General features: G+C 48.5%; 1 protein-coding gene across 2 annotated transcripts in view; it reads right to left on the bottom strand.

Annotated features, from left to right (window-relative positions):
* MAN1C1 (mannosidase alpha class 1C member 1) overlaps positions 1 to 26,953 on the bottom strand; it is a 222,328-nt gene that overhangs the window by 15,331 nt on the left and 180,044 nt on the right. For both annotated transcript variants that reach the window (XM_073665861.1, XM_073665862.1), the window contains one exon: positions 23,330 to 23,502. In XM_073665861.1, coding sequence (XP_073521962.1) covers positions 23,330 to 23,502 — 173 coding nt within the window. The remainder of the gene's footprint in view (positions 1 to 23,329; positions 23,503 to 26,953) is intronic.

Raw genomic sequence — 26,953 nt, 5'->3', positions numbered from 1 at the left:
CTAGGTATCAACTCGGAGCGACCTAGGTCGTACGGCGGCTCAATCGACTCCGTGACCAGGGAGGGTCCGAGTAGAGGGACCAGGTGCTACTCTGGGGACGACCTTGTAAGGGAGCAGGTGACTCCCACGGTACAGACGGCAGGGACTGACCAGTATAGCAGATGGGCACAGCAGGCAGGCTGACGAGTGGTCCTGGTGGATGGACTGGCAGACACGGCAGGTGACAGGCAGGAGCCTCTAGGTAGGCTGTCAGGCGGTCACGGCAAGTGACGGGCAGGAACCTCCAGGTAGGCTGACAGGTGGTCACGGCAAGTGACAGGCAGGAGCCTCTAGGTAGGCTGACAGGCGGTCACGGAAAGTGACAGGCAGGAGCCTCCAGGTAGGCTGACAGGTGGTCACGGCAAGTGACAGGCAGCAGCCTCTAGGTAGGCTGTCAGGTGGTCACGGCAAGTGACTGGCAGGAACCTCCAGGTAGGCTGACAGGTGGTCACAGCAAGTGACAGCAGGAGCCTCCAGGTAAGCAGGCGGGCAAAGCCCATAGACAGACTGGCGGACTGAACGGAAGACAGACTGTCGGGCTGGAGAGTAGTCAGGCTGGTGGACTGGAATGGTAGTCAGGCTTGCGGGCAGGACTAGTAGTCAGGCTAGCAGTGGGACCTGAGGGCTGAAGCAGAGGTAAGTACACTGTGCATCAACTATTGCTCGGGCACCTCCATTTTGGAGGAGGTGCCTTATATATGGGAGGACCTCTGGCAATTGGCCGGGGACTCCTTAGGGCGGCGCGCGCGGCCTCTTTAAGAGGGAGGGAGCGCGCGCGCCTTAAGCACAGTGCCGGGAAGCTGCGTGTGCCGGCAGCAGCAGGAAGAGGAGCGCTGGAGAACGCCGGGTGGGGAGCGCGGCGGTGAGAGGGACGGCGTCTCTGCCTGGCAGGGGGCAGAGATGACAATGCTACAGTACCCCCCCTTTGCGCCCCCTCTTTTTTAGGCCAGAAAGAAATTTTTCAAGGAGAAGCGGGGCATGAATGTTCTCCCTGGGTTCCCAAGTTCTCTCCTCTGGGCCAAACCCCTTCCAATCCACCAGAAAAAAGGTTTTTCCTCTTACCCTCTTGGTGGCCAGAATGTTCTCTACCTCAAAAACATCCTCAGCGGAAACCGGAGCAGGGGGGGTACCTGGATTGTTGGAAAAATAATTAAACACAACTGGTTTGAGGAGAGATATGTGGAAGGAATTGGGAATCTGCAAGGTGGCCGGGAGTTTTAACTTGTAAGCCACTGGGCTGATTTGTTTGAGGACTTCAAATGGACCGATGAACCGAGGACCCAACTTATAGGAGGGTATTTTGAGCCGAACATGTTTGGAGGAGAGCCAAACCTGGTCTCCCGGACGAAATTGAGGCGGATCCAGATGTCTCTTTTCAGCATGTCTCTTCATCCGCTCGGAGGACTGAAGAAGTGCGGGCCTAGTATTTTCCAAAATGGTGGAAAATTCGCTGGCCAGAGACTCCGCGGCAGGGTTGTCCACAGAAGCGGAGATGGGAAACGTTGTTGTAGGAGAACTCGGCCCATGGTAGTAGCTCCACCCAATCGGTATGGTGAGCGTTAACAAAGTGCCGGAGGTAGCTGGTAAGGATCTGGTTGATATGCTCCACTTGGCCATTGGACTGTGGATGGTAAGCGGAGGAGAAATCCAGGGTGACATCCAGCAGCTTACACGTAGCTCTCCAGAAGCGTGAGGTGAACTGAACTCCTCGATCCGACACAATGTGGAGGGGTAGGCCATGGAGACGGAAGATGTGAAGGATGAAGTCCTTAGCCAGCTCCGATGCAGACGGGAGACCAGGCAGGGGGATGAAGTGGGCCATTTTAGAAAAGCGGTCGGCGACCACCCAAATGACTGTACAACCGGCAGAAACAGGGAGATCTGTAATAAAGTCCATAGCAATGTGCTGCCACGGGGCAGCAGGTATGGGAAGGGGCAAGAGGTGACCGGCTGGAAGATGTCTGGGAACTTTGTTGCGGGCACAAGACGAACAGGCCGAGACGAAGTCTACCACATCCTTGCGCATGGTAGGCCACCAGTAATGCCGGGTAATGAGCAGGAAGGTCTTCTTCTGACTGGCGTGGCTGGCTAGTTTAGATGAATGACCCCAGTGAAGAATCTTCTCCCGATCTGAAACTGCTACAAACGTCTTACCGGGTGGGAGACGAGTCAGATCCAAGGGGGCCATAATCATCACTTTGGAGAGGTCAATAATGTGCATAGGCTCCTCCTCTAGATCGGAGGACAGGAAGGATCGGGACAAGGCGTCAGATTTAACATTCTTGCCCGCCGGGCGGTAATGTAGGATAAAGTCGAAGCGAGCGAAGAACAGAGACCACCGGGCCTGACGCGGATTGAGTCTTTGGGCATTCTGAAGATATGATAGGTTCTTGTGATCAGTATAGATGATCACCGGGTATAGAGCCCCTTCAAGCAGGTAACGCCACTCCTCCAGTGCCAATTTGATGGTTAGCAGTTCTCGGTCTCCTATGGAGTAGTTGCGCTCAGACGAGGAGAAGATTTTGGAGAAGAAGCCGCAGGTTACCATTCTCCCGGATGAAGATTTTTGGGTGAGCACCGCTCCGGCTCCAGAGGAGGAAGCATCAACCTCCAGGAAGAACTGTTTGTCGCAGTCTGGACGGTGCAGCACTGGGGCAGAGGAGAAGGCTTGCTTTAAGGAAAGGAAGGCCTCCTCAGCTTCGGGTGGCCATTCCTTGGGATTGGCTCCCTTACGGGTGAGCGCAGAGATGGGAGCAGTCCGGGAAGAGAAGTGCGGGATGAAGAGACGGTAGTAGTTGGCGAAACCCAGGAATTGCTGAATCGCCTTCAACCCCTCCGGACGTGGCCACTTTAAGACAGCAGAGAGCTTCTCGGGGTCCATTCGTAGACCTGTCTGGGAGATAATATAGCCCAGGAATGGAAGGGAGGTCTGCTCGAAGAGGCACTTCTCAAATTTGGCATAGAGGTGATTCTGCCTGAGCCTAAGCAGGACCTGACGAACATCCCTCCGGTGTGTGGGAAGGTCCGGAGAGAAGACCAAGATGTCGTCCAGGTACACCACCATGCAGGAATATAGAAGGTCACGGAAGATGTCATTGACTAATTCTTGGAAGATGGCGGGAGCATTGCAGAGACCGAAGGGCATCACATGGTATTCATAGTGACCGTCCCGGGTATTGAATGCCATCTTCCACTCGTCTCCTTGACGGATCCGGACCAGGTTATACGCCCCACGTAGATCCAGCTTGGAAAAGATCTTAGCGCCCTTAAGGCGGTCAAACAACTCAGAGATGAGCGGTAGGGGGTATTTGTTTTTGACCATGATTTGGTTGAGTCTCCTATAGTCAATACAGGGGCGTAGTGAACCATCCTTCTTCTTGACGAAGAAGAATCCGGCTCCAGCCAGGGAGGTAGATTTGCGGATGAATCCCCTAGCCAGATTCCCCTTAATGTACTCCGACATGGCCCGGGTTTCGGTCGACGACAACGGGTAAATACGCCCACGGGGTGGAGTGGCACCCGGTACTAGGTTGACTGGACAATCATATGGCCTATGTGGTGGCAGTGTCTCTGCTTCCTTTTTGTCGAAGACATCTGCATAGGACCAGTAAGGTGCCGGTAAACCGGGTAGATTAGCCGGGGTGGGTGGAGGACGAACCGGGCGGACCGGGACCAGGCAGGTCTTATGGCAATCCTGCCCCCAACGGAGAACTTCACCGGATTGCCAATTCAGCACGGGTTCATGTCTCTGAAGCCAGGGTAGACCTAGCAATAGGGAGTGAGAGAGTCCGGAAAGCACATGGAAAGAGATCCTCTCAGAGTGCAGCATTCCCACCTGCAGGGTTATAGGTTCTGTGACGAGCAGGATGGTCAACGGAAGGAGTCTTCCATCAACGGAGGCGACAGCCAATGGTTCAGCCAGGGGTTTGGTGGGAATCCGATATCTCTCTACAAGGGACTGGGAAATGAGGTTCCCAGCAGCTCCGGAATCCAGATGTGCAATTTTAAAGTAGCGTTTCTCTCCCCAAGAGATAGAGACAGACAAAGTTAGGGATGGAGAGGAATTACTTTTGCCTAGGACGACCTCTCCGAGCAGACCTAGACACTGGAGTTTCCCGGCTTCACCGGGCAGGAACGGATGAAGTGCCCCTTACTGCCACGGTAGAAACAGCCTCCCTCGTTTCGGCGAGATTGTAGGCGAGACTTGACCATCTTGGTCTGGTCAATCTGCATAGGTTCGGGCAAGCGTGCCCGAGGAATTGCTGGTTGTGAAGCCAGTTTCTGAAAAACAGGAGCAAGACGAGGAAATCTTCTCTCCCGGGCAACCTCCTTGATACGTTCTTGGAAACGGATGTCAATCCGGGTAGCTAGTGACACCAGGTCATCCAGGGTGGTAGGAATGTCCCGACCGGCTAACTCGTCCTTAATCTGACCGGAAAGACCCTCCCAGAAGACGGACACCAGAGCCTCCTTGTCTCAGGCAAGCTAAGAAGCAAGGGTACGGAACCGTATGGCATATTGGCCCACGGTGAGACTCCCTTGGCGGAGACGTAGCAGAGAGGAGGCAGAAGAGGATTTTCGTCCTGGTTCATCAAAGACTCTCTGGAAAGCTGCAAGGAAAGACGATAGATCGGACACCAGGGGATCCCCTCTCTCCCACAGGGGATTTAGCCATGCCAGTGCTTCTCCGGTGAGGTGAGACTTGATGAACGCCACCTTGGCCCGGTCGGAGGGAAACTGATGTACCAAAAGTTCAAAGTGCAGCGTGCACTGGTTCAGAAAGCCCCAACATGAGACGGGGTCACCTCCAAAACGAGGAGGTGCAGAAAGCCGGGGACCTGGGTTGGATGCCGTGGTATTGGTGGGCAGCGGCGCTGCCGGAGCGGGAGTCGCACGACTCGGGGCGGACACAGGTGGGACAGACAGCGTGTCCAGGCGGGAGTTGACATTCCGCAGGAAGTTCAGGATGGTTTCCTGTTGGGATCTCTGACAGGAAACCTCCTGGTACAGGTCAGAGAGCGAAGGGGCTTGGGGGCCACCGGGTTCCATGGCCCGAGCAAACTGTTACGGATCCGGGTGGTGGAACCTCTGTGCTGCGGTGCAAGGAGGGACCCAGAGAGGCGTAACTAGGTATCAACTCGGAGCGACCTAGGTCGTACGGCGGCTCAATCGACTCCGTGACCAGGGAGGATCCGAGCAGAGGGACCAGGTGCTACTCTGGGGACGACCTTGTAAGGGAGCAGGTGACTCCCACGGTACAGGCGGCAGGGACTGACCGGTATAGCAGATGGGCACAGCAGGCAGGCTGACGAGTGGTCCTGGTGGATGGACTGGCAGACACGGCAGGCGACAGGCGGGAGCCTCTAGGTAGGCTGTCAGGTGGTCACGGCAAGTGACGGGCAGGAGCCTCCAGGTAGGCTGACAGGTGGTCACGGCAAGTGACAGACAGGAGCCTCTAGGTAGGCTGTCAGGTGGTCACGGAAAGTGACGAGCAGGAGCCTCCAGGTAGACGCTCCCTAAGCACAGTGCCCGGGAAGCTGCGCGCGCCGGCAGCAGCAGGAAGAGGAGCGCTGGAGAACGCCGGGCGGGGAGCGCGGCGGTGAGAGGGACGGCGTCTCTGCCTGGCAGGGGGTAGAGATGCCGATGCTACACTACTCTTCCCAAGAGTCGCTTGTTTAATCTAACTATCCCTGAAAGAAAGGCATTGCAGGAGTACATACAGACTAGCCTGGCTGCTGGTCACATTAGACCTTCTAAGTCGCCTGTGGCAGTTGGATTTTTCTTTGTTAAAAAAAAGGACGGGGGTGTAACGGGTCTGGGAGGCGGAACCTCTGAGCTACTATACAAGGGGGCGGTCCTTATAAGGAAGCGGGTGGTGACCAGGGAAAACGGGCAGGTAGTCACAGCAGGTGACCGGGACAGTCTCTGGGTAAACGGGCAGGAGGTCACGGCAAGTGACCGGGACAGTCTCTGGGTAAACGGGCAGGAGGTCACAGCAAGTGACCGGGGCAGTCTCTGGGTGAACGGGCAGGAGGTCACAGCAAGTGACCGGGGCAGTCTCTGGGTGAACGGGCAGGAGGTCACAGCAAGTGACCGGGACAGTCTCTGGGTATAGGGTAGGTACGACCTGTGATGGCTGAGCCTCCAGGTAGGCTAGCAGGCGGATGACAGATGAGTGTTCCCAGGTGAGCAGGCGAGAGTCTCTGGATAAGCAGGTGGTCACAGCATGTGACGGCGGAGCCTCCAGGTAGGCTAACAGGCGGATGCAGATGAGTGCTCCCAGGTGAGCAGGCGAGAGTCTCTGGATAAGCAGGTGGTCACAGCATGTGACGGCGGAGCCTCCAGGTAGGCTAACAGGCGGATGCAGATGAGTGCTCCCAGGTGAGCAGGCGAGAGTCTCTGGATAAGCAGGTGGTCACAGCATGTGACGGCGGAGCCTCCAGGTAGGCTAACAGACAGGTAGCAGGTGAGCGCTCCCAGGTGAGCGGGCAAGCTGGTCCATAGACAGACTGACAGGAGTCGGAAGGCAGACCGTCGGACCTCAGGCTAGCAAGCAGGTAAGCGGATGACAGGCAGGAATCAGGCAGCAAGCTGGCAGGAAACTGGCAGGTAACTGGCAGGTAACAGGCAACGGGACCTGAGGGCTGAAGCAGAGTAGTGAACAGTGCAACAACATTGCTCGGGCACCTCCATTTTGGAGGAGGTGCCTTATATATGGTGAAGTCCTCCGGCCATTGGCCGGGGACTCCTTAGGACGGCGCGCGCGGCCCCTTTAAGAGGAAGGGAGCGCGCGCGCGCACGCCCTAAGCACCGTGGCCGGGAAGGAGCGCGCGCTGCCAGCAGAGCGGGAGGAAGACGCCGGACCCGGAGCGGAGAGGTGAGGGGAACAGCGTCCCTGCCTAGCAGAGGGCAGGGACGCCGACGCTACAGTACCCCCCCTTTAGGCCCCCCCTTTTTTAAGCTAGACAGAAATTTAGCAAGGATGAGAGGGGCATGGATGTTCTCCCGGGGCTCCCACGTTCTCTCTTCAGGACCAAACCCCTTCCAATCTACAAGAAAAAAGGTCTTTCCTCTTACCCTTTTGGTGGCAAGAATGTTCTCTACCTCAAACTCGTCTTCAGCAGAAACCGGAGCAGGAGGCGTACCTGTAGACTTGGAAAAAGAGTTAAGGACCACGAGTTTGAAGAGAGATACATGGAAGGAGTTAGGGATCCGCAAGTTGGCCGGGAGTTTCAATTTATAGGCCACCGGGTTGATCTGTTTGATAACCTCCAGTGGACCGATGAACCGAGGCCCTAACTTGTAAGAAGGAATCTTGAGCCGGACATATTTAGATGAGAGCCAGACTTTATCTCCAGGACGAAATTGTGGAGGATCCAGGCGTTTTTTGTCAGCGTGTCTTTTCATCCGCTCGGACGACTGAAGGAGTGCGGATCGGGTACTCTCCCAAATGGAGGAAAATTTGCTAATGAGAGATTCCGTAGCCGGGTTGTCCACAGAGGTGGAGACAGGAAAAGGGATCTGAGGATGCTGACCGAAGACTACAAAAAATGGGGATTTGGAGGAAGACTCGCTCTCGTGGTTATTGTAAGAGAACTCGGCCCATGGCAGGAGATCCACCCAGTCAGAATGGTGGGCATTAACAAAATGCCGGAGGTAACTGGTCAGGTTCTGATTGATCCGCTCCACTTGACCATTAGACTGAGGGTGGTAAGCGGAGGAGAAGTCCAGGGTGACGTCTAGCAGTTTACAAGTGGCTCTCCAGAAGCGTGAGGTGAACTGTACCCCACGATCCGACACGATGTGGAGGGGCAGTCCATGAAGACGGAAAATGTGGCGGATAAAGTCTTTAGCCAGCTCGGGTGCAGACGGGAGGCCTGGCAGGGGAACGAAATGAGCCATCTTGGAAAAGCGGTCAGCGACCACCCAAATGACCGTACAACCGGCAGAGACGGGGAGATCAGTTATAAAGTCCATTGCTATATGCTGCCAGGGGGCAGCAGGTACTGGAAGCGGAAGGAGGCGACCGGCTGGCAGATGTCTCGGAACCTTGTTGCGGGCGCAGGACACACAGGCAGAAACAAAGTCTATTACGTCCTTGTGCAGGGTAGGCCACCAGTAGTGCCGGGTAATAAGCTGGAGGGTCTTTTTCTGACCGGCGTGGCCAGCTAGTTTAGACGAGTGACCCCAGTGTAGGATCTTCTCCCGATCAGGTACTGATACGAACGTCTTACCGGGAGGGAGACGATTTAGACTCACGGGAGCCACCTGCATTACTCTGGCGGGATCGATGATGTGTTTCGGTTCTTCCTCGAGATCAGACACCAGAAAGGATCGGGACAAGGCGTCCGCCTTGATGTTTTTGTCAGCCGGGCGAAAATGAAGAACAAAATCAAAGCGAGCAAAAAACAAGGACCACCGGGCTTGGCGCGGGTTAAGTCTCTGTGCATGCTGGAGGTAAGCCAAGTTCTTGTGGTCAGTGTAAATTATTACCGGGTGAAGAGCCCCTTCGAGCAGGTAACGCCACTCCTCCAATGCCAGCTTGATGGCCAATAACTCTCGATCTCCTATGGAATAGTTGCGCTCAGAAGAGGAGAAGAGTTTGGAGAAGAAGCCACAAGTTACCATTCTCCCGGAAGACGATTTTTGGGTAAGTACCGCTCCGGCTCCAGAGGAGGAGGCGTCAACCTCCAGGAAGAACTGCTTGTTGCCATTAGGGCGATGCAGCACCGGGGCGGAAGAGAAGGCCTGTTTTAAGGAAAGAAAGGCCTCCTCTGCTTCGGGCGGCCACTCTCCGGGAATAGTGCCCTTACGGGTGAGCGCGGAAATTGGGGCAGTCCGGGAAGAGAAGTGCGGTAGGAAGAGGCGGTAGTAGTTGGCGAAGCCCAGGAACCGCTGAATGGCCTTCAACCCCTCCGGTCGAGGCCACTTCTCGATGGCAGACAGTTTCTCAGGATCCATTCGTAGGCCGGTCTGAGAAATTATGTAGCCCAAAAACGGAAGCGAGGTCTGCTCAAAGAGGCACTTCTCATATTTAGCGAAGAGGTGGTTCTGCCTAAGCCTGAGCAGGACCTGACGAACATCCCTCCGGTGAGTCTGGAGATCCGGAGAGAAGACCAAGATGTCGTCCAGGTACACCACCACGCAGGAGTAGAGAAGGTCCCGGAAGATGCCATTGACCAACTCTTGAAAGACGGCGGGAGCGTTACAGAGACCGAAGGGCATTACCAGATATTCGTAGTGGCCGTCCCGGGTGTTGAATGCCGTCTTCCATTCATCCCCCTAACGGATACGGACCAGGTTGTACGCCCCACGAAGGTCCAGTTTGGTGAAGATTCTAGCCCCCCTCAGACGATCAAATAATTCTGGAATGAGCGGAAGGGGGTACTTATTCTTCACCGTGATCTGGTTTAGGCCTCTGTAGTCTATGCAGGGACGGAGAGAGCCGTCCTTCTTTTTAACAAAGAAGAAGCCTGCTCCCGCCGGGGAGGTAGATTTACGGATAAATCCCCGGGCCAGATTCTCCTCAATATACTCGGACATAGACCGGGTCTCAGCAGCGGACAATGGGTAAATACGCCCACGGGGAGGAGTAGTACCGGGTAACAGGTCGATAGGGCAGTCGTATGGTCTATGAGGGGGTAGTGTCTCTGCCTCCTTTTTATTAAAGACATCAGCATATGACCAATAAGGAATCGGAAGTCCAGGTAGATTAGCTGGGGTAGGAGAAGGACGGACGGGACGGACGGGAACCAGAGAAGTCTTATGACAGTCCTGTCCCCAGCGAAGGACTTCTCCGGTCTGCCAGTCAAGCACGGGTGCATGTCTCTGGAGCCAAGGTAGGCCTAGCAAGAGGGCGTGAGAGAGTCCAGGCAGAACATGAAAGGAGATACTCTCAGAATGCAGCATTCCCACCTGCAGAGTAATGGATTCGGTGATGAGTTGGATGGGACGTGGTAATAGGCCCCCATCCATGGCAGCAACAGACAAGGGTACAGCCAGAGGTTTGGTGGGGATGCGGTATTTCTCTACCAGGGACTGTGAAATAAGATTCCCGGCTGCTCCAGAGTCAAGTTGGGCTAGTTCGAAATAACGGTTCTCCCCGCAGACGATTGAGACTGACAGCAGCAGAGATGGAGAGGATTTATTCTTGTCTAGGTCGACCTCTCTGAGCGAACCTAGACACAGGCGTTTCCCAACCTCTCCGGGCAGGTACGGATCCGGTGCTCCTTACTGCCACAGTAGAAGCAGCTCCCCTCGGCACGGCGTAAGTCCTGACGGGTTTTGACCATCTTGGTCTGGTCGACCTGCATAGGCTCAGGAGGGTGTAACTGGGGAGAAACGGAGGGAGTGACGGGTTTCTGGAAGGAAGGAGCTAGACGTGGAAACCTCCTCTCACGGGTGACCTCTTTGGCACGCTCCTGGAACCGTAGGTCAATCCGGGTGGCAAGAGTTATTAAATCATCGAGAGTGGTAGGAATGTCCCGACCGGCGAGTTCATCTTTAATACGGCCGGACAGGCCCTCCCAGAAGACAGATACTAGAGCGTCGTTATCCCAGGCCAGCTCCGAGGCAAGGGTACAGAACCGTATGGCATATTGGCCCACGGTGAGACTTCCCTGACGGAGGCGTAGCAGAGACGATGCGGATGAGGTCTTCCGTTCGGGTTCGTCGAAGACTTTCCGGAAAGCCGTGAGAAAGGCAGGCAAGTCGGACACCAGGGGGTCTCCTCTCTCCCATAGAGGATTCAGTCAAGCCAGTGCCTCCCCCGTGAGATGGGACATGATGAAGGCTACTTTGGCCCGGTCGGAAGTAAACTGGTGGGACAGGAGTTCAAAGTGCAGGGTGCACTGGTTTATGAAGCCCCGAGCCTGAGCGGAGTCGCCTCCGAAGCGAGGAGGTGCAGAAAGCCGGGGTCCGGAGCAGGATACCATGGTATTGGTGGGCAGCGGCGCTGCCGGGTTGCGAGTCATGACACTAGCGGTGGTTGCTGGTGGAGCAGTCAGAGTGTCCAGGCGTGAGTTGACATTCCGCAGGTGACCCAGGATGGACTCCTGTTGGGACCTCTGACGGGACAGTTCATGACATAGGTCCGAGAGCGAGGGAGCTTGGGTACCACCGGGTTCCATGGCCCGAGCAAACTGTAACGGGTCTGGGAGGCGGAACCTCTGAGCTACTATACAAGGGGGCGGTCCTTGTAAGGAAGCGGGTGGTGACCAGGGAAGACGGGCAGGTAGTCACAGCAGGTGACCGGGACAGTCTCTGGGTAAACGGGCAGGAGGTCACAGCAAGTGACCGGGGCAGTCTCTGGGTGAACGGGCAGGAGGTCACAGCAAGTGACCGGGGCAGTCTCTGGGTGAACGGGCAGGAGGTCACAGCAAGTGACCGGGACAGTCTCTGGGTATAGGGTAGGTACGACCTGTGACGGCTGAGCCTCCAGGTAGGCTAGCAGGCGGATGACAGATGAGTGCTCCCAGGTGAGCAGGCGAGAGTCTCCAGATAAGCAGGTGGTCACAGCATGTGACGGCGGAGCCTCCAGGTAGGCTAACAGGCGGATGCAGATGAGTGCTCCCAGGTGAGCAGGCGAGAGACTCTGGATAAGCAGGTGGTCACAGCATGTGACGGCGGAGCCTCCAGGTAGGCTAACAGGCGGATGCAGATGAGTGCTCCCAGGTGAGCAGGCGAGAGTCTCTGGATAAGCAGGTGGTCACAGCATGTGACGGCGGAGCCTCCAGGTAGGCTAACAGACAGGTAGCAGGTGAGCGCTCCCAGGTGAGCGGGCAAGCTGGTCCATAGACAGACTGACAGGAGTCGGAAGGCAGACCGTCGGACCTCAGGCTAGCAAGCAGGTAAGCGGATGACAGGCAGGAATCAGGCAGCAAGCTGGCAGGAAACTAGCAGGTAACTGGCAGGTAACTGGCAGGTAACAGGCAACGGAACCTGAGGGCTGAAGCAGAGTAGTGAACAGTGCAACAACATTGCTCGGGCACCTCCATTTTGGAGGAGGTGCCTTATATATGGTGAAGTCCTCCGGCCATTGGCCGGGGACTCCTTAGGACGGCGCGCGCGGCCCCTTTAAGAGGAAGGGAGCGCGCGCGCGCCCTAAGCACCGTGGCCGAGAAGGAGCGCGCGCTGCCAGCAGAGCGGGAGGAAGACGCCGGACCCGGAGAGGAGAGGTGAGGGGAACAGCGTCCCTGCCTAGCAGAGGGCAGGGACGCCGACGCTACAGGGGGTTTGCGTCCGTGTCTGGATTTTCGTGAAATTAATAAGATTACCGTATGCAATTCCTATCCATTGCCGTTAATTCCTGACTTGTTTAACCAGTTAGTGGGGACCAAGTGGTTCTCTAAGATTGATCTCCGGGGGGCATACAATTTGGTACGAGTGAAGGAGGGTGATGAATGGAAAACTGTTTTTAACACTCCGGTAGGTCATTTTAAGAATCTGGTGATGCTTTTCGGTCTTACCAATGCACCTACATTTTTTCAGAACCTTATTAATGACATCTTGAGACCTTTGATTGGTAAGAATGTGGTTGTGTATTTGGATGACATTTTGATTTATTCGCCAGATCTGGAGTCCCATTGGCAGAGTGTATGTGAAGTTTTGCAATTATTGAGTGATAATTCACTCTTCGCTAAGCTGGAGAAATGTGAGTTTGCTGTGCAGAAAATTAGAAATTAGTTTTTTGGGCTACATTGTCTCCAGCAAGGGCTTTGAGATGGACCCGGTGAAGGTTCAGGCTGTGCAGGAATGGCCTAGGCCTATTGGTTTAAAATCTATACAGAGATTTTTGGGTTTTGCAATTATTACAGGACATTTATTAAGAATGTTTCTGTAATTGTTAAGCCTCTAACCGATCTCACCAGGAAAGGTGCGAATATGGTCCAATGGACTACTGAGACCATTGAAGCGTTTAAGTATCTCAAAGAGAGGTTCAGTTCAGCTCCTATCCTTATGCAGCCTGATGAGACCAAGCCTTTTTTGGTCGAGGTCGATGCTTCATCGGTGGGGGTCGGAGCAGTTTTGTCTCAGGAGAACAGGGATGGAATACATCCTTATAACTTCTTTTCGAAAAAAATTTCGGAAACCGAATTGAATTATGATGTTGGAAATCGGGAGTTGCTGGCTATTAAACTCGCGTTTGAACATTGGCGTCATTTTTTGGAGGGAGCTAGATTTCCTAGTCAGGTTTTCACAGATCATAAGAATTTGATCTATCTGGATGCTGCCAAGCGCTTGAATGCCCGTCAAGCTAGGTGGGCATTTTTTTTTTCTCGGTTTCATTTTTCTGTTACCTATATCCCTGGTACTAAGAATGTTAAAGCCGATGCTTTATCTCGCAGCTTCTCTCCTGCGGTTGGTGCCGAGAATGAGGAGAACATTTTACAGAAAGGAGTTGTGGTGGCGGCATTGGACTCCGTTTTAGAGAATGGGATTCTAAAAGCTCAAGATGATGCTCCATCTAACACTCCCCATGGGTGTAACCAGGATTATAACCTTCAGTATATACACATATCAAGATGAAGGACACACCGAAATGCACGTCGGGGTGAGCGCCGCACCATTAGTAGGACCATTGAGCCCAGAGCTATTACCATATGTGCATGTCCCAAAAACCAGGTATGAACCATTTGAACACAATATACAGTACAGACCCAAAGTTTGGACACACCTTCTCATTTTAAAGATTTTTCTGTATTTTCATGACTTTGAAAATTGTACATTCACACTGAAGGCATCAAAACTATGAATTAACACATGTTGAATTATATACTTAACAAAAAAGTGTGAAACAACTGAAAATATGTCTTATATTCTAGGTTCTTCAAAGTAGCCACCTTTTGCTTTGATGACTGCTTTGCACATTCTTCTTTGCATTCTCTTGATGAGCTTCAAGAGGTAGTCACCAGAAATGGTTTTCACTTCACAGGTGTGCCCTGTCAGGTTTAATAAGTGGGATTTCTTGCCTTATAAATGGGGTTGGGACCATCAGTTGTGTTGTGCAGAAGTCAGAAGGATACACAGCTTATAGTCCTACTGAATAGACTGTTAGTATTTGTATTATGGCAAGAAAAAAGCAGCTAAGTAAAGAAAAATGAGTGGCCATCATTACTTTAAGAAATGAAGGTTAGTCAGTCTGAAAAATTGGGAAAACTTTGAAAGTGTCCCCAAGTGCAGTTGCAAAAGCCATCAAGCGCTACAAAGAAACTGGCTCACATGAGGACCGCCCCAGGAAAAGAAGACCAAGAGTCACCTCTGCTTCTGAGGGTAAGTTTATCTGAGTCACCTGCCTCAGAAATCGCAGGTTAACAGCAGCTCAGATTAGAGACCAGGTCAATGCCACACAGAGTTCTAGCAGCAGACACATCTCTACAACAACTGTTAAGAGGACACTTTGGGCAGCAGGCCTTCATGGTAAAATAGCTGCTAGGAAACCACTGCTAAGGACAGGCAACAAGCAGAAGAGACTTGTTTGGGCTAAATAACACAAGGAATGGACATTAGACCAGTGGAAATCTGTGCTTTGGTCTGATGAGTCCAAATTTGAGATCTTTGGTTCCAACCACCGTGTCTTTGTGTGACGCAGAAAAGGTGAACGGATGGACTCTACATGCCTGGTTCCCACCGTGAAGCATGGAGGAGGAGGTGTGATGGTGTGGGGGTACTTTGCTGGTGACACTGTTGGAGATTTATTCAAAATTGAAGGCATACTGAACCAGCATGGCTACCACAGCATCTTGCAGCGACATGCTATTCCATCCCGTTTGCATTTAGTTGGACCATCATTTATTTTTCAACAGGACAATGACCCCAAACACACCTCCAGGCTGTGTAAGGGCTATTTGACCAAGCAGGAGAGTGATGGGGTGCTACGCCAGATGACCTGGCCTCCACAGTCACCAGACCTGAACCCAATCGAGATGGTTTGGGGTGAGTTGGACCGCAGAGTGAAGGCAAAAGGGCCAACAAGTGCTAAGCATCTCTGGGAACTCCTTCAAGATTGTTGAAAAACCATTTCCGGTGACTACCTCTTGAAGCTCATCAAGAGAATGCCAAGAGTGTGCAAAGCAGTCATCAAAGCAAAAGGTGGTTACTTTGAAGAACCTAGAATATAAGACATATTTTCAGTTGTTTCACACTTTTTTGTTAAGTATATAATTCCACGTGTTAATTCATAGTTTTGATGCCTTCAGTGTGAATGTACAATTTTCATAGTCATGAAAATACAGAAAAATCTTTAAATGAGAAGGTGTATCCAAACTTTTGGTCTGTACTGTATATATGGTGGACATTTACCAATCAGTATTGATGTCATTTGTGAACTAATTAGTCTTGACACAAATTATCCCCTGATATATATACTGAAGGTTATAATCCTGGTTATGCCCATACTGGCTTTAATTGCCTGGGATTTAATTTTTTTTACTGCATGAGCTGGGACATACCATTGACATTCACAAGTATAGTTGAAGCTACTGCCATCTAGCCCTGGTGTCTCTCTTTTTTATAGTTATACTATATATATACAGTACAGACCAAAAGCTTGGACACACCTTCTCATTTAAAGATTTTTCTGTATTTTCATGACTATGAAAATTGTACATTCACACTGAAGGCATCAAAATTATGAATTAACACATGTGGAATTACAGTACAGACCAAAAGTTTGGACACACCTTCTCATTTAAAGATTTTTCTGTATTTTCATGACTATGAAAATTGTACATTCACACTGAAGGCATCAAAACTATGAATTAACACATGTGGAATTATATACTTAACAAAAAAGTGTGAAACAACTGAAAATATGTCTTATATTCTAGGTTCTTCAAAGTAGCCACCTTTTGCTTTGATGACTGCTTTGCACACTCTTGGCATTCTCTTGATGAGCTTCAAGAGGTAGTCACCGGAAATGGTTTTCACTTCACAGGTGTGCCCTGTCAGGTTTATTAAGTGGGATTTCTTGCCTTATAAATGGGGTTGGGACCATCAGTTGTGTTGTGCAGAAGTCTGGCTGATACACAGCTGATAGTCCTACTGAATAGACAGCTAGACATTGTATTATGGCAAGAAAAAAGCAGCTAAGTAAAGAAAAACGAGTGGCCATCATTACTTTAAGAAATGAAGGTCAGTCAGTGCGAAAAATTGGGAAAACTTTGAAAGTGTCCCCAAGTGCAGTTGCAAAAACCATCAAGGGCTACAAAGAAACTGGCTCACATGAGGACCGCCCCAGGAAAGGAAGACCAAGAGTCACCTCTGCTTCTGAGGATAAGTTTATCCGAGTCGCCAGCCTCAGAAATCACAGGTTAACAGCAGCTCAGATTAGAGACCAGGTCAATGACACACAGAGTTCTAGCAGCAGACACATCTCTACAACAACTGTTAAGAGGAGACTTTGGGCAGCAGGCCTTCATGGTAAAATAGCTGCTAGGAAACCACTGCTAAGGACAGGCAACAAGCAGAAGAGACTTCTTTGGGCTAAAGAACACAAGGAATGGACATTAGACCAGTGAAAATCTGTGCTTTGGTCTGATGAGTCCAAATTTGAGATCTTTGGTTCCAACCACCGTGTCTTTGTGCGATGCAGAAAAGGTGAACGGATGGACTCTACATGCCTGGTTCCCACCATGAAGCATGGAGGAGGAGGTGTGATGGTGTGGGGGTGCTTTGCTGGTGACACTGTTGGGGATTTATTCAAAATTGAAGGCATACTGAACCAGCATGGCTACCACAGCATCTTGCAGCGGCATGCTATTACATCTGGTTTGCGTCTAGTTGGACCATCATTTATTTTTCAACAGGACAATGACCCCAAACACACCTCCAGGCTGTGTAAGGGCTATTTGACCAAGAAGGAGAGTGATGGGGTGCTAAGCCAGATGACCTGGCCTCCACAGTCACCAGACCTGAACCCAATCGAGATGGTTTGGTGTGAGCTGGACCGCAGAGTGAAGGCAAAAGGGCCAACAAGTGCTAAGCATCTCTGGGAACCCCTTCAAGATTGTTGGAAGACCATTTCCGGTGACTACCTCTTGAAGCTCATCAAGAGAATGCCAAGAATGTGCAAAGCAGTCATCAAAGCAAAAGGTGGCTACTTTGAAGAACCTAGAATATAAGACATATTTTCAGCTGTTTCACACTTTTTTGTTAAGCATATAATTCCACATGTGTTAATTCATAGTTTTGATGCCTTCAGTGTGAATATACAATTTTCATAGTCATGAAAATACAGAAAAGTCTTTAAATGAGAAGGTGTGTCCAAACTTTTGGTCTTTACTGTGTAAAAAAACATTCAATATTCTCTTATTGTAATATGGTATCACTATGTGTGTGTGCTCTCTTTTTCTTTGCCGCCATGTACCCAAATTGTCACAATAAATGTCTTTTTTAACTAAATATTATTGACCTCTTTGTCGGATTTTCATGTTGGTTGTTGAGACTAATGGACAGACTGAAAGAAAGAACCAGAATGTTGAACAGTTTTTGCGTTGTTTTATGGCAGACAATCAAGAGGTGTGGTCTGAGTTTCTGCCTCTCGCAGAATTTGCTCTTAACAATCATATATCTTCCTCAGTTGGATGTTCTCCTTTTTTTTGTTGTACTGGGAGACATCCGTCTTTTGGTTCATTCTCCAAATTGGGGTCGGCGGTGCCGGAGGAGGAGAATTATTCCAGTGATTTGGAAAGAGTTTGGACTAATGTACATTGCAACCTTCAAGAGGCTAACAAGAAGTCCAAGAAGTATTTTGACAGGAAACGTAAGGAGGTTTTGTTTGCTGTGGGTGACATGGTTTGTTTGTCCTCAAGGAACCTGCGGTTGAGGATTCCCTCTAAAAAACTGGGTCCTAAGTTTGTGGGTCCATTTAAAGTGCTTCAGGTTGTTAACCCATCTGCGGTTAGGTTGGATGTTCCTACTTCCTGGAACATTAATCCTGTGTTTCATGTTTCCTTGAAAAAGGCGGATGTATCTGATAGGGATGCCACTGTCTCAGTTCCTCCTGTGGTGGAAGACGGCGAATATGAAATTTCACGTATCTTGAATTCTAGATGGCATAGAGGGAGAGTACAGTATCTCATCTCCTGGAAGAGTTTCGGTCCCGAAGATAACTCCTGGGTAAGGGCGGATGATGTCTCTGCTCCTAGGCTTGTTAGAGCTTTCCACAAGAGGTTGCCGGATAGGCCGGGACCTGGAGGATCCAGAGGATCCTCTTAAAAGAGGGGGTACTGTTAGAACTCTCCTGTTTGTTTTTTCCATCTTGCGTTTTGCGGTCACGTGACCATCTGCCTTTATATTCCAGCTCCACCTTTTTGGCTGTGCTGAACTTCAGTGTTGTTTGACTGTTTTGCTAGCCAGGTGCTCCGGTGCCTATCTCTCAGTTCACTTGGTCCTTTAGGACCTCTAATACCTTTTGTCAGTTTATCTTTCGGTTTCTGCAACAACTTTCTCTGTTCAGGAGGTGTCCCTTTTTGTTCCAGTCCTTAGTTCTTTTAGGGACCCCTTCCCTTCATTCTATAGGTCTTTGTTCAGACTAGCCTAGGACTAAGGCGGGTCTGTTCACTAGGAACAGGCTGCCCGCTACATCGTAGGGATTCAGCTTAGTCTTACTGTAGGGAAAGCTTTCCCCTTCTCTCCTTAGTTCTTGTTGCAGATCATAACAGGTTGTTCATAGTCAGCTGTGTCTAAAATCTGGACCAAATACAAACAACATGGGAAGGTTGTTAAAGGCAAAATACTGGTAGACCAAGGAAGACATCAAAGTGTCAAGACCGGAAACTTAAAGCAATATGTCTCCAAAACAGGAAATGCATAACAAAACAAATGAGGAACGAATGGGAGGAAACTGGAGTCAATGTCTGTGACCGAACTGTAAGAAACCGCCTAAAGGAAATGGGATTTACATACAGAAAAGCTAAACAAAAACCAACATTAACACCTAAACAGAAAAAAACTAGGTTACAATGGGCTAAGGAAAAGCAATTGTGGACTGTGGATGACTGGATGAAAGTCATATTCAGTGATGAATTGCGAATCTGCATTGGGCAAGGTGATGATGCTGGAACTTTTGTTTGGTGCCGTTCCAATGAGATTTATAAGGATGACTGCATGAAGAGAACATGCAAATTTCCAGTCATTGATGATATGGGGCTGCAAGTCAGGTAAAGGCACTGGGGAGATGGCTGTCATTACATCTTCAATAAATGCCCAAGTTTACATTGATATTTTGGACAGTTTTCCTATCCCATCAATTGAAAGGATGTTTGGGGGTGATGACATCATTTTTCAAGATGATAATGCATCCTGCCATAGAGCAAAAACTGTGAAAACATTCCTTGAAAGAAGACACATAAGGTCAATGTCATGGCCTGCAAATAGTCCGGATCTCAATCCAAATGAAAATCTTTGGTGGAAGTTAAAGAAAATGGTCCATGACAAGGCTCCAACCTGAAAGCTGATCTGGAAACAGCAATCAGAGAAAGTTGGAGCCAGATTGATGAAGAGTACTGTTTGTCACTCATTAAGTCCATGCCTCAGAGACTGCAAGCTGTTATTAAAGCCAGAGGTGGTGCAACAAAATACTAGTGATGTATTGGAGTGTTCTTTTGTGTGTTTGTTTTTCATGATTCCATAATTTTTTCCTCAGAGTTGAGTGATTCCATAATTTTTTCCCTCTGCTTGGTCTGAAAAAAATGACCCTTACTGAGTACCATATTTTTAATCTTGATTTCTTTTAGTGTTTCTTAAAGCCCTAAAGTTGCCATTTAAAATGACTTTAGTTTTGTGCCATGTCTGTGATCTGCTTTTTTTCAACAACATTAAACAACTGAATGAACATCCTCCGAGCCCGGTGATTCCATAATTTTTACCAGGGGTTGTAGCATGTGTATGAGGTTTCAGAAATCTCACTCACTTTGCTGGTACTATAAAACGCTACGTTTTCCAGTGTAAAAAAAAGTGTGGGGAAACAAAGTGGGAAAAACACAGCGTGTAATCAAGGCTTAAAGGGAACCTGTCATGTCCTATCTACTATCTGCACTGCCCCCATAGCGTTGTTAGTGATGCAATATGCATCACTAGCAAGCTTTTTTCATTAAAATTGGTCAAATATAATGATTCTACAACATTTTATTACTTGTACCTTACATGCTCTTTTTCAGTCATAGGGGTGTGATCCTCATATTCAGTCAATGCTGGCGCCGCCCACGTTTTTGAAATTTGCTCCCGGCGAGCGCTGATATTTGTGGGGCGCATGCACAGTTTTACATGTCCGGCTTTGGGTCCCAGTGCATGCGCAGTGAGGCTGTGTACTTCTCGCAGGTCACTACGCACGCGCGGGGAGCAGCGGCAGGACATGTAAATCTGTGCATGCGCCCCACAAATATCAGCTCTCGCAGGGAGCAAATTTCAAATATGTGGGCGGCGCCAGCATTGACTGAATATGAGGATCACACCCCTATGACTGAAAACGAGCAGGTAGAATATAAGCAATTAAATATTATAGAATCACTATATTTGCACTACTTTTAATGAAAAAAGCTTGTTAATGATGCACATTGCATCACTAACGAACCAATGGGGGCCGTGTAGATAGTAGCTAGGACATGACAGGTTCCCTTTAAGTGTTTAAGGGCTGTACAGTACTTCTGCCTACAGACATAGATTTATTTATTTTTTGTACAGATCCCAATGATTTAGTCTGCAGGTGTCAAAAATGTCATGTCTTATGTGTCTACTCAATAGCTCTTATGGAGAAGGATTAGACATGTTGGTTATCTCCGTTTCCACTTATTTAAACATGCATGCTTAGCCAGTCTGAGCATGCATGTTTATGGAGAAGTCAGGCGTGACAGTTATCACAAGACTATGGTTAGCTCTGGTAAGGTTGAATTTCACAGACAGGCCGCATGGTCCTCTAACCCAAACTCAACAACTTCAAAGGCATTTGGCGTACTCGGACTACGAAACTCCAATGTCTGAATTTAGGCTAACAGTTCTAGTATATTAAAAATTATCACAGTAGGCAGGCTTGCACAGGCCCACAGGAGAACAGGAGAATTCTCTGGTTGACCCCTGTGCAAGACTGGGATAATGTCACATTAGCATGTACCGTAGTTGATAAGTGGGGCCCTGGAGTTGGTTACTGGTGGGCCCTTGGTACCCCAGTCCGACACTGGGAGAATAGATAATCACTATCCCATAATGATCTTTATGAGATGAACTAATAAATATGAAGGAATATAGACTAGTCAGGCTTAGATTGTCAAAGTTCACAAACTAATTGCAAAGGAGATGGTCTTTAATGGCTTCAGAACCAATTAGGGTAAAATATTCTGCAAAATGTATAAAATTAGTTGTCCTGTTAGAGTATGTTCACATAATGGGGCCGCTAAGAACATGCAGGTTCACTCTCACCAGCTGATCAGAAGTGCCAGCTCAGGGTGGTACAATACAAAGATGTTATGGAAAAGTAGACAACCCATTTATAATTGACACATTATTTTTAATAGACAAAAGCTATCCATTATATTTTCAACAAGAAAAGCCAAAGTCAATTACACTGGCAAAATGACTTTATTAAACATGACATTCTCCTGGCAGCCATCCCTAATGCTCTTAGTAATGATTTCTGATTTCTTGCTAATAGGAAGAACATAAAGGCATTGGCTTTTTTGTAACTTGAGGTTTTTTCTTGAGGCCACTTGTTGTCATATCTGATACAGACTGATAACTGTGGTTTGTTTTGGTTTGAAGCAAAATGAGGTGAAGATTTTCAGCTCAATTCAACAAGAGGATGAGTGCAGCAGAGATTAGACCAAAGGAAAATGAATGGAACAGTGGGGAATGCCGAGAGAGTATGCAATGTGTTACAAGAGATTATGTCATGTACAATAAAAAATGATTCGTTTAAGCATGCAGTTTTACTGTGTTCCTAACATACACATCACATCATAAATATACTTTCCTAGCTAGTCTCAATATATAGAAAATGAAATGATCACAGCTCTACTACTGTGCTGTTTTTATATGTTCTTCTTTAGGTTAGTCACCATTGGTAGATAAGGAAGTAATTATGGGGCAATAACATTATATATACAAAACAGTTGTTACTATAGTCATGTGCAGGCTCGGACTGGTACACCGAGGAACAAGTGAATCCCCCAGTGGGCCCATGTGTAGGAGTCGGACCCTCATCCCGCTATATGAGCAGTAGTTGGCACAATACACTTGCAGCACCTAATCATTCATTTAACAATCTACCTTATTTATTATTATGTAGAAGGTACATTTGTGAATGAGGATTGTCATGGTTGCACTGTTCATGGCAGCCTGGCAGCTGTAAATAGAGCTTCAACAGGCAGGCTTAGCTCAAGCCACTCCATTTACCAGATCTCAGCAGTTGCCCTGGCCTTCTACCTTTAACCCCTGTGCAGGGATGTGGACTTACACAAAGGCTCCTGGGCTGGGGCCATAGAGTAGCTGCTGACCGGTGGAGCAAGCTGAAGGCAAGAAGGGTTGCCATGTGGGGTCAGTGCCAAGAGGTCATGTCGGGGACAAAAACAGAAAGTAAGCGAATGATCAACATTCAAGTTGAGGTCAGAAAATAAAAGAAATCAGTAAGACAACAGAAGAGCAAGGATTAGAGCTACAAGCCAGCTAAGCAGAACTCAGAGATCATCCGGTTTAAATAGTAGATAACTGCTCCCAGGGCTCTCAGAAAGGGGTAATCAAAACCGAACAAACCCATAGCTCCCTGTTCTAGCGGCACCAAAAGTCCTGGGTGTAAAACAGGACTGTCGGTGTCACGCTTCACCTGCAAAAGGCGTGGCACTGCCTAGCGGCCAAAGCAGAGCCAGAGGAGACAGGAACCAGCACAGATGTTACAAGAATAATGTAATATTTGCATGTAGCTGAACAGTGGGCCCCAGAGTCATTGTTACTTGTGGGCCCTTAGCACCCCAATTCAACAGTGGACATCTGTATGCCATATGGTTAGTGCGTGCCTCTGGCCCAATTAACAGTAAATTGGTAGTCTATGAATGACATGCCATTGAATTGGCGCCAATTAACTAATTTTATGTTTTTTGCGTCAAATTGATGCCACATTGACAATATAAGTACATATACATATAGGAGATAGTATAGTTATTATCTTTAGATTTTACATGCCTATGTTAGAAATACTCATTTCATTGGGAAACGAAAGACACAAACCAACATGGTTTCATGCAAAAGTTAATATCTCACAATAACTTTGAAAATTAGTTTTACTGAAATGGAAGTATCATACCTGAACAATCTCCCAGCCCCATTGTCTATACTTGGGGTTGTGTGTCAATCTCCACAAGTATAAGTAACTCTCCACCACTTCTGGACGTAGTAAGTAATATCGTTCACTCAGCCTGGTGGATGTGGCTTCAGCACCGGTATCAAATCTGAAAACTTCCGGCCCAAGCTTAGTATCTGAAAGGTAGAAATAAGTAGATTCTATGTGATGTAACACAATGCACCCCTCCAGACCAAGGTCTCACTGATGGCTGTATCACAACCCCAAATGCTAATTCAGTGCTCACTTACATTGCTGGCAACTGGTTTCAATAAATCACATGGACCAGTGTTACTTTTTAATGGTTACCAATCTTACATGATTGTAACCTGCATTCTTATATCACCAAAGGCTCATTCAAAAGTGACTTTTCTCATGCACAAAACAATGGAACGAGTTTCATCAGTGTTTATGATCAGATTTTCATCAGTTTGTCACATATAAAAAAGGAGACTTCTCAAGCTTTTCCTATCAAACAGTGCGAGTGTTGGCATCTGATTGCAAATATTGTCTTCCTGTACAAGCCTAGAAATAGAGACTAGAGAAGGATTCATAAAAATGATGCAACCATGTGTAAACAATAAGCTGTACCAGTGCCTTCTGCAGGGCATTAATTAATGATAGATGCCAGAAAGCAGGGATGTTTTAAGACATAAGCAGAGAGCCAAGGGCAAGGATCCCTTTAATATGCTCTAATACCCTCCAAAAAATACAATAGGCAAATGTATTTCAAAGTAACTAGGTGCCCTTTTCCAATGCTAAAATAAACCTATAAACTGTATTTTTGTTTGATTGCAATTTATGCAGTATAAACGCTTTTTATGTTCTTACAAATTTTGATAGTGGTTTTTATCACTGTTAGATTTTTTTTTTTATAATTCATGTAATCTTTATTGAGTTTTTAATAAATATTTTAACAAAACAAGACCAACAGGTTACAGGGAACCTGTCAACACAGATTTACTGTTCAAACCAAGTACAGGTGCTTGGTACCTCCTTGGCTTGGCCAAACATTTAAAGGGAACCTGTCACCAGGTTTTCCCAATATGAAGTACAGCCCCACCATTAAAGAGGTTGTCCACTACTAGCACAACCTCTTCTTGATCTAAATGTTTGGCGCCAATAAAATAAAAAGCTTATACTCACCTCCCATGCCAGCACCGCTCCTGCAGTGTCAGCACTCACGTTCCTGGGGCTCTGGTGTGGTTGCTATGACACTTGAGCCTGGCGCCCAATCAGCGCTGGCGTCACTGTCCCCGCCTTCGGACAAATCGATCATCAAGAGGAAGTAAGGGTTGTGGCTGCTCTATCACTTCCTCTTAATGTTTGATTTGCCAAAAAGTGGGACCAGTGGCGCCAGCGCTGATTGGGCACCAGGCTCACGTGTCATAACAACTACACCAGAGCCCCGGGAACGCGAGTGCTGACACTAGTGGAACGGCGCTGGCATGGGAGGTGAGTATAAGCTTTTTATTTTATCAAGGCCAAGCGTGTGGTATGAGAAGAGGTTGTCCTAGTAGTGGACAACTTCTTGAAGGCCTCTTTTACATTATTCTGGTAAGCTACATAAGTCCCCATTCCCCTCTGCATAGCACAAAAAATACCTTTTATTATCACCCCATATGGCACAGTTCAACCTGATGTGCGTCGCTGTTCTTGCTTTGGCGTGTCCTCTCTCAATCGCTGTCCTCCTACTTACTTCATGTGGATGGCGTGTCCTAAATCATCCAAACTGTGTCCCCTAATCAGACTCCTGCACAAGCGTACTTTGTTCTGCCCTTCTGAGGTCAGAACAAAGTATTGTAACACACATGCATCAGCTTTATTTCTGGGTCACCAGCGCTCTTTGGCCTCTCCCAGCACATGCACATTACAGTACTTTGTTCTGACCACAGCAGGGCAGAGAAGTGCGCCTGCACAGGAGGGCGATTGGAGACACTGTGGATGATGTAGGACGCGTCATCCTCATGGAGCAAGCAGGAGGATGGTGATTGTGACGATAGAGGAGTCGCCGAAACAAGAACAGCGACGTCCATCAGACCGGACCGCACCATATGGGGGAATAATAAAAGCATTTTTTGTGCTATGCAGAGGGGATTGGGGACTTCTATACAGCTTGAAAGACTACTGTAAAAGAGGACTTAACCCCTTTTACGTGGTACGTAATAGTATGCACCACATCGGCACCCCCTGTTCAGCGCGGGCTCCGGCGCTGAGCCCGCACTGAACCGGGCACATATCAGCTGATTTATACAGCTGACATGTGCCCGCAACAGCCACGGGTGGAATCGTGATCCACCCGCGGCTGTTAACCAGTTAAATGCCGCTGTCAATCTCTGACAGCGGCATTCAACGCGCGCTTCCGGGAAGCGCGTCCTAGGCCCCGCCCATCGGGGTCTGCAGCAGATCCCTGTGGTTGTCATGTCTCGCTTGCTATGAGCGCCACCCAGTGGTCAGCGCTCATAGCAAGTGAGCATTTCTACTATATAGAGGCGATCTGCTCATTGCCTCTATGTAGCAGAGGCGATCGGACTGCTGCTGTTTCTAGTCTCCTATAGATACTATTGATGCATGCAAAAAAGTGTAAAAAAATGTTTTTAAAAATATAAAAAAAAAATTAAAAATATAAAAGCTTAAATCACCCTCCTTTCACCCCATTCAAAATAAAATAATAAAAAATAAACCCCACATACACAGATTTGATATCGCAGCATTCAGAATCACATGATCTATCAATATAAAAAAAGAATTAATCTGATCGGTAAACGGTGTAATGATAAAAAAATTCCAAACGCCAGAATTACGTTTTTTTGGTCGCTGCAACATTGCAATAAAATGCAATAACGGGCGATCAAAACATCGGATCTACTCTAAAGTGGTATCAATTAAAACGTCAGCCCGGCACGCAAAAAATAAGCCCTCACTCGGCCCCAGATCCCGAAAGATGGAGATGCTACGGGTCTCGGAAAATGGTGCCATCTTTTTTTTTTTTTTTTAGCAAACTTTGACATTTTTTGTCACCACTTAAATAAAAAAGAACCTATACATGTTTGGTGTCTACGAACTTGTAGTGACCTGGAGAATAATAATGGCAGGTCAGTTTTAGCATTCAGTGAATGTGGTAAAAAAACAAAAGAAACCACCGCATTTGGATTTTTTTTTCCGTTTTCCCGTACAGGATATGGTAAAACCAGTGATGGCGTTTAAAAGTACAACTCGTCCCGCAAAAAATAAGCCCTCACACGGCCATATTGAACAAAAAAGAAAGAAGGCTCTGGAAAGAAGGGGAGCAAAAACGGAAAAGCGCAAAAATGGAAAATGCTCTGGTCATTAAGGGGTTAAAGGTGGTGGCCGTACTTTATATTGGGAGAACCTGGTGACAGGTTGCCCTTAAGTGCACTTTCCCTCCTGCTTGTTTTCTCTCTATTGCTGCCCATCTTTGGCTCTATAAAGTCAGAGCTGTCAATCAAAGAAAAGGGGGGCAGGTACAGATAGAGGGAAAGCAAGCAGGTGGGAAGGTGACTGAAATGATTGGCCCCACGATGATTCACTGAGCGCCTGTACTTGGTTTGAACAGTCATTCTGTAT

The sequence above is a fragment of the Phyllobates terribilis genome, unplaced genomic scaffold (assembly GCF_046119375.1).
Source record: "Phyllobates terribilis strain yellow unplaced genomic scaffold, ASM4611937v1 Scaffold_2__4_contigs__length_985480577, whole genome shotgun sequence".
Lineage (NCBI taxonomy): Eukaryota > Metazoa > Chordata > Amphibia > Anura > Dendrobatidae > Phyllobates > Phyllobates terribilis.
The sequence above is the reverse complement of the archived record's forward strand: the minus strand, read 5'-3'. Positions and strand labels throughout refer to the sequence as shown.